This window comes from Sinocyclocheilus anshuiensis, unplaced genomic scaffold, assembly GCF_001515605.1.
Source record: "Sinocyclocheilus anshuiensis isolate Anshui unplaced genomic scaffold, SAMN03320099.WGS_v1.1 scaffold335, whole genome shotgun sequence".
In the NCBI taxonomy this organism is placed as follows: domain Eukaryota; kingdom Metazoa; phylum Chordata; class Actinopteri; order Cypriniformes; family Cyprinidae; genus Sinocyclocheilus; species Sinocyclocheilus anshuiensis.
This window is the reverse complement of record NW_015548239.1, coordinates 2078950-2086878: the sequence shown is the minus strand read 5'-3', so window position 1 is coordinate 2086878 and position 7929 is coordinate 2078950. Positions and strand designations below refer to the sequence as shown.

Genomic DNA, 7929 nt, shown 5'->3' with positions numbered 1-7929 from the left:
TTTAAAAACTTCATTAAGTGTAATTTTAACAAATCAGTCAATTTTAACCTTCAATATTATTGTAATGTAGTGCAACTTTCATGTATAGGCTATTTTACAGCATTAGTTGAGAGATTTTTTTCCTTGAGAAAATGTGGCATGTACTGTACCTAATATATATCCAAAATAATCGATATTGAATTGAATCGGTAATCGAATCGAATCGCAAGCTTGTGAATGGGAATCGAATCGAATTGTGAAATTTGTGTCAAATGCAGAGGGCTTTGCGGGTGAGACGGGTGTTGTAAATGTCCTGGAGGGAGAGGAGAGAGGCACCAACGATCTTCTCAGCTGCTCTCACTATGCGCTGAAGTGTCTTGCGGCAGGATGCGTTGCAGGCACCATACCACACAGTGATGCAGCTCGTCAGAATGCTCTCGATGGTGCCTCTGTAGAAGGTGTACATGATGGGGGCCGGGGCTCTGGCTCTTCTTAGTTTGCGGAGGAAGTAGAGACGCTGCTGTGCTTTCTTGGCCAGTGCTGTGGTGTAGTCAGCCCAGGAGAGATCCTCTGTGATGTGCACACCCAGGAACTTGGTGCTGCTCACCCTCTCCACAACTTAAATAGCGGGCAAATAAATATCTGGTTCTCTCTCAGATTTTAACAGAATAATGATAATCTGCAATAGATTCTCTCTCAGAAGTCATCTCTTCCTTGTTTTTTTTTACCCTTCTAAATCCAAACTTGCCCTAACAAAGCAGAGAGACACTTGCAAAGAATCTATTCATAGACTTTGATTTCACTGGGTGAATTGCTGGTGATGTCATCTAGTCACTGTATCTCTATGCGTTTTTATTCTTGGTATAACTATTCCACCCCTGTATTTCTATGAAAGTTGCATCAATTCTCATAAAATGAAAAAGTGATTTTGGTGTGAGGGAAATGGTGTTTATTGGATAACCCAATAATTGCTGCAGTTTTGTGAATTTTTCTCAAACTTGAAAGTCAGAGAAGAACACTTTTCTTAGAAATAAAATCCAGAATAATCAATTTTTCATAAGCTGACTTCCAGTAATGGATCGCTTGTATTTCTAGAGCAACTACGAATCCTGATCATGTAACTTGGGTGTGGTGTTTGATTTCCTGGCTGTAATAAATTATGCCTGATATGGGAGGATGGGCATTTTTCCAGTCGTGCCTAACTGGAGAATACAGAGTAAAGTTTTAGCTTGTTCTTAGAAGTGTCTTGGTTCCTGACAGTGGAATGAGACATTCAATAGAAATTAGCGATTTAACAGCATCTTAATAATTCTCATTTATTATGAAAACAGGTAACACAATCTTCAGAACCTGTTGCAGAAGAGCTGGAAGTTGACACTGACAAACAGCATGACGTTAAATGATTCAGACAACTACACTAACATTACATCAGCAGCATGGATGGGTAACTGACGTGATGTATCTGACTGCCTGACCTTTCTTTCATTGTCAGCGATACTTACATCAGTAGATATCAGATAAGATTAATAATACAAGTCTCAGAATCAATAAGCTTATTTGTTTATCGTGTGCCAGCATGCTGGATGTAGCTGACCTTGTTACAGGAATAGTTATTTTTAAATTATATTGTCTCTGATTAGCATTTATGGCATGATGCATAGATTAATCATTTCGACTGGTTCATCAAAACAGGAAATGTGTTTGCAGTGATATTTTTACATTGGAAATATGTGAGGAAAATATCTGTAATATTCTGGGAATAACCTATTAAACTTATGATTGATCTTGAGAAGTTTTTGAAGCCAGTTGAGATTTGAAATGTAAATATTGAAATGGGATAATGGGCTGGTAATGAAAGAGGTTGGAGAAGAAAAGTGCAAGACCTTAAAGAGTGGGTGATGGATTTTGATAAACATTAAATATATACAAATAACGAGTCATTATACAAATATGAGATCTTATTAAAAAGGTTTATTGTTGAAAAAGATGTCATTAATTCCATAAAGATCATTTTACACCAAGAGCATGTCAATGTGCACATATATATGGGACTTTACATGCAACAATAAGAGGTAGCAAATAATGGTCTTGTGTGTGTATAAAGGTGAAACAATGACCTTTCAAAATGGCACAGTACTTAACAAACCTTTGCCAAACATTTGTCTCTAAGCCTCAACCGGAGCCAGACACAGAAAATCTAGAACCAACAAAACTCTAGTCCTAAAATCAACTGTCAGCCTATGTTCTATCAAAACATACCATGAAATTCCAGCCTTTAGTGTGGGCATCATTATAACTACAAAGAAAAGGCCGTCATAATTCTTAAATATTTGCAGAACTTTTAAACAGCAGCATTTTACGGTTTAATTTTCCATTTACTTAAAAAAATAGTGTTTAGTTTGTGAACTTTTCAAACTTTTCAAAGTACAGATATCTGATATAATGTGAACCAAATTTAATTTTAAACAAACTAACAGTAACTTGCAAAGTCTTTCGGTTGAGTTAAGCAGGGTCTAGATTTGTTCAGTTGAGACTTCAGAGAATTTAAACCAAACCAGAACCTGGAGCTGGTTGGAGAAGGTAAAGGTAGAAATCAAGCATCCTAATGTTGAACTTCAAGATTCAAAGAGAAGAAAATGTGAAAGCATAAGAAATTTGTTGGCATTTTAGAAGGACAGTGAAACACACCTAAGATGTATGCCCCAAACCAATAAGCATTAGGTATCTATTTAAAATAGTCTATATGCATTTCGCTCATCAAATATTGCACGCTAAAATATCCATCAAAATATTTTCACCATTCCAAGTAACTCAGCATATGGCTTGCATTGCAAAGCAGTTTGTGCTGCCTTTCAAATATAAAATATATATTAAAATACAGGACTAAACTTCAGTTCAACTCGCAGGTTTAACTTTGGCCTGCTATGTGCTCAAATGTAAACATTGCAGTTCTTCCTTCATTTTCTTTATGGCACTTGATGGATTATTAACACCCAGACTGCTAATCTAAAAATATTTATCAAAAAAAAAAAAAAAGAACAAGCAGCAATTCGGAAAACAAAACACTACTATGCAAAGGGTGAACCGTGCCCAATGATGAATTGGAATGAATTGGTAAGCAGTGTTCTTTTTGTTCAGGATGAGTGAATTCAAGGGTGGGAACACTGTAAGATTCCTTAAAGCAATTTAGATGTCTGGTTGTACCCAATGTAAGGTTTACTGGCACAGACAAGGCATATGGAACATACACTAAGAAACCTAATCAGTGAATCTGAATTCAGGATTCATTACATATACAAGGGGGGGGAAAAGAGGGTATTGAAAGTTCAACAGTTGGCTTCAACACTTCCTTTCTTCTTCTTTGATGGACTTTTTATATAATTGAAGCCCATGTTAAACTCATGGTGAGTGTTATGCGTCACATTGTCAGCAAACTGTTTGTTGCATAGGTCTCTGAGCTGGTTGAGGGATGCCCTGAGTTTCACGCTGATGCTCCTTGGGAAGCCAGTTTTGTGTCAATGGCATATTAAAGGAGAGAGAGGCTCAGATTGGCAGATCCATATGTAAATCAATCTTTGGCCTCGTCGAACACCACTATACCCAATCTGAAGCATCTTTCCTTGGCAGAGCCTCTCATGTTCTCAGCTTGAGAATGACCGTTGCCAGCATAAGGAAGAATGTGTTCCAGCACAGAGTGACCACAAAACCTCGCCAAACCATCATACGGGACAGACCCCAACCTGAATTTGAAATTCGAGAATCGTAAGAAGATCAGGACCATAACATGATCTGATGACAGAAAACAAATCAATGTAAAATTTAAGGAAGCGGTTAAATTTGTTAAATTCTCACATCTGAGAAAGCCTCTGTTTATACACACGAACCATTTGATCGAAACGATTCACTAGAATGAATCAGACTTGTCAACACTACATGAGAGAGGGGAGCATTTAGGACAGTTGTTGAGTTGAGTTAATCAAACATTATGTAGATAGTTAAAAATCTGGCTCTACAAGTAGTAGTCTTAAATAGTCACAGATAAAATAGAGTAAGACAGTAATAAACAAAAAATATGTTTGGACTTGAACTTTGACTGTGTGGCATCCTCTGAGCCTTTCACTATCTAACCAACCATTTCCCGTCCGTGAGCAATGCTTGCAGGTAAACAACAGGGAGGCTGTGTGTTTAATTTAGGAATGGAGGCAGATGCTCCTCCTGCTCCGTGAATAATTGAGAGAAGAGTGTCAGGTGTCATGAAGTCTGCTGTAACTCAAGATGTTTGTATCAAAGGGAAAATGTTAGGTGAGTGGGACTTCAGAGAAGACTGTTGTGTGTGTGTCGGCTGAACACATCACAGAAGAGACGTTAGATATCTGATGTGTGCGGGTAGGACAGTCCCTTTGAAATGTGTGATGTGATGACAGCAACACGGTAGACACTCCGTTTCTATGAATTGTGATAGGTGAGAAGACTCCACCTGTACCATGCAACTCAACCACTACGACCGTTGCACATTATTCATGTTGTGTACACATTTCAGTTTGAGTTATTGACAAAATTATAAATGTATTTATAATATACTTATTATAAATGAATAAATTATATTTTTATTTGCAATTAATTATAATGTTTATTATTATTATTATTATTATAATATACTGCAAATAATAGATTTACATCGTAAGTTCAGTGGTACCGGTGCTATATTAAATGTGTGTGTGTGTGTGTGCGCGTGCATAAGTGCACACACTCTACCTCTGTACATGATGCAGCGCAGGGCTTCAGATGCATAGGTCTGGGGCAGTACTAGACTCAAATAACGCAGAGGATATGGGATACACTCAACTGGCCAGATAACACCTACAGGAGGCAGACAGAGGAACACAGAGATGACTAATTTCATTAATGTGAAACTTTAATCTATAACATCATCTATGTGTATATTTTTAGTAGTTACTAGTGAGCTTTTGTTACTTGAGCAGGCCATAAATGACAAATGATAAATTAGATGGTGCATGTTAATGTGAGTTATGACCGGTAAGTGGGGTCAAGACCTCACTAAAGAGAATTTCCTTCCATTTCTTTACAATAACCATCTATATTTCCTTTCAATTTTTATCTCAATCATCATTCACCCGGTTTATTCCACTCCACTATCAATCCACGATTTTACTCACTGTGGAATCACATCCATTAATCCACTGGACACACCCAGATAGTATGGCCCTCATATAGCCCTTATTATATTTTCTGGACTGCACCATTTTTGGGTGGAGGGAGAAATGATAGACAGTCTTAACACAGAGGGCTACATCAATACAAAAGTGTGAGGTTTAAGGGTAACTTAAATATAAATATTACCAAGAAAAATAAGCCACAGCGTAACCTTATCCTATCCAATTTATTTTTAAGCATCTGTGAGATCAGACAGTGTACCGCTAATGATGAGGTTGGGGTAGAAGATTCCAAGAGCCGCCTGATTGGCCGACTGCTCATCATCGATAGCAGAGGAGATGACCAGCCCGAAGGAGATTCCTGTCACTCCCTGCAGCACAATCAATGAGATCACCAAAGTCAGAGATCCTTCATTAGGAATCTGCAAAGAGAAAGAGACATAAAAGAGAAAAAATATATGGTGACAATGATAAAAAAATATTATGAAAGAGCTGTTTTACAGCTTACACCATCCATATGAAGCACACAAGGTATGATGACACTTTCAGATATTACAATATACTAAATAATGTATGTAAACATAAAATGTCATGAACTGCTCTGAGACACGAAGACTGAGGATCCAAATGCAGTGTTTATTCAGAGGGTAATCCACAATAGTTATCCAAACACAGGTAAAAGTCATAAACCAGCAAAACCGTCCAAACAATAACAAGAAACGCAGACAAAGAGTAATCCAGAACAAGGGTCAGAATAAACCAAGACACATGAAAACAGGAAATAACGGCTCAGAAATGCAGTACTTAACACATGCAAGACTTCACAATCAATGACTGAATGAACCAGGCTAACCCTGCGTTCCATTCGGAAGGGCTCTTCCCTATGCCCTAATCCCTTCAAAGGGTTTACCCTCCGGAGTGAGAGCTTTGAAGGGATGAAGGGTGTTCGAGTAAAAAAAAAAACTTTTTTTGGAACACACTTCTGCGTCATCCTAACGAGACGATCAAGGAGGCGCCTTCGTCATACATTTTGTACGCTGTTGACCCCCAGTCATCTTTTACGTGTAATATAATGTATATTTGTATATGTAATGTAATGTAATATGTATTTGTAATGTATATTGTGTCTATGTATTTGAAACATTTGAATGGACTGATAAAGGTAGCTGTAAATTATTTTGTTGAAGTACAATGTCGTTTTGACCATAATAATGACAAAATCTAACTCGTTAAAATATTACAGTAGTGTAGAAAAATACTATACATACATTTATAGGCGAAGTCGAACTCTGTGACGCCAAACAACTTCCCTGTGCAAAGGATCATGGGGGCCCGAAGTGTCCATCAGTTGTACCCTTCGAAATCCTTCATTCTGAAGGGCCCATTGAAGTGGCCAGTTTTGAGCACTTCGGTTTGGAACGGCCCTTCAATATGGCGGCCATGATTGTATTCACTCCGAAGTGCTCTTCGGAGGGCGATATATACTGTTTGGAACGCACCGTATATATAGGGTGAGCAGGGTTAACGAGACACAGGTGTAAACGAGTGCTGATGAGTCTGGGCAAAGGATTATGGGAAATGAAGTCCAATACTGAATGACAGAGGAATAGGATAGAGTGCCCTCTGGTGGTTATCAAAGGCACTCCAGCTGGTGATTGTGACATAGCCCCCCTCCTAAGGAGTGGTTTCCAGACGCTCCAAACAAAAAACACAAAACAAAAGTCCAGGAGGGTGGTGGAGTGGAGGCGGAACAGGGGGAGGGATAGAGGGCCAGGTCCATGGAGAGGATGTAGGACTGAAGATTGAGGCAAATTGGGGAGCCAAGGTGGAGCTAAAGGAGCAGGTGACCAGGGCGGGGCCGGCGGAGCCGAAGACCACCAGGTCGGAGCTGAAGACCACTAGGGCAGAGAAGATGGGACCAAAGATCCCCATGGTGGAGCAGATGACCACCACAGCAGAGCAGGTGGTGACCAAAGATCTCCACGGTAGAGCCGATGACCACCAAGATGGCTCAGGCTGAGCAGATGTCCACCAAAGTGGAGCTAATGAAGCAGGAGACCACCAAGGCGGCCCAGGCAGGACTGGAATAGAGAGCACAGAGAGGTTAACAGCCGCAACAGGACAGGCAAACAGTTCAGAGATGACTTTGGCAGTGACAGGACAAGCGGGAACGGCCTCCTTGGCCGTGACATGGCAGGCCTCTCAGAGTGGTCAGTGGTCTTCTCAGAGATGGCCTCCTTGGCCATAACAAGGCAAACTGTGAGTTCAAAGGTGGCCTCCATGGTTGTAACGGGACAGGCAGTGAGTACACGGACGACCACTGTGGTCAAAACAGGACAGGTAGGGAGCTCATGGGCTGATGCCAACACAGGACTGAGCTCTGGGACTTGAGTGGACTCTGGCACAGATTCAAGGACTGGAGTGGGCTCTGGAGCAGACTCATGGGCCAGAGAGCAGTGTGCAGCCCAAACACACAAAATGGCCATCGCCATAACTGGAAGGGCAGCGGAGGGTGGTAGAACCTTTGAAATTGCCGGGCTTGAGAGCGCTGAGGCCACCGCAGGGGCGCGGGAAGATGTTTTCGGTTGGGGGTGCTGTGTGTGTCCATGTTGGGTGAGGAGGGGGGGTGCTCGTGCCGGGGCTGGTGTTGTTGGATGCTGATTTTGGAAAGTTTTTGCTGGGCATTTAAAAAAATCTGAAATTTGCTTTTGCACCATATTTGTATTAAAGTTAATCTTGTTCGCATTCTGTACAGTTCATGTCTGATACCACGCGA

General features: G+C 40.4%; 1 protein-coding gene across 1 annotated transcript in view; it reads right to left on the bottom strand.

Annotated features, from left to right (window-relative positions):
• Nucleotides 1-2008: 2008 nt before the first annotated feature.
• The window catches only part of LOC107654900 (ABC transporter G family member 20-like), a 54235-nt gene continuing 48314 nt past the window's right edge, over nt 2009-7929 (bottom strand). Inside the window, 3 exon segments of the mRNA XM_016442213.1 lie at nt 2009-3719; nt 4735-4839; nt 5416-5575. Of these exon segments, the coding sequence (XP_016297699.1) occupies nt 3613-3719; nt 4735-4839; nt 5416-5575 (372 nt within the window). The 3' untranslated portion in view covers nt 2009-3612.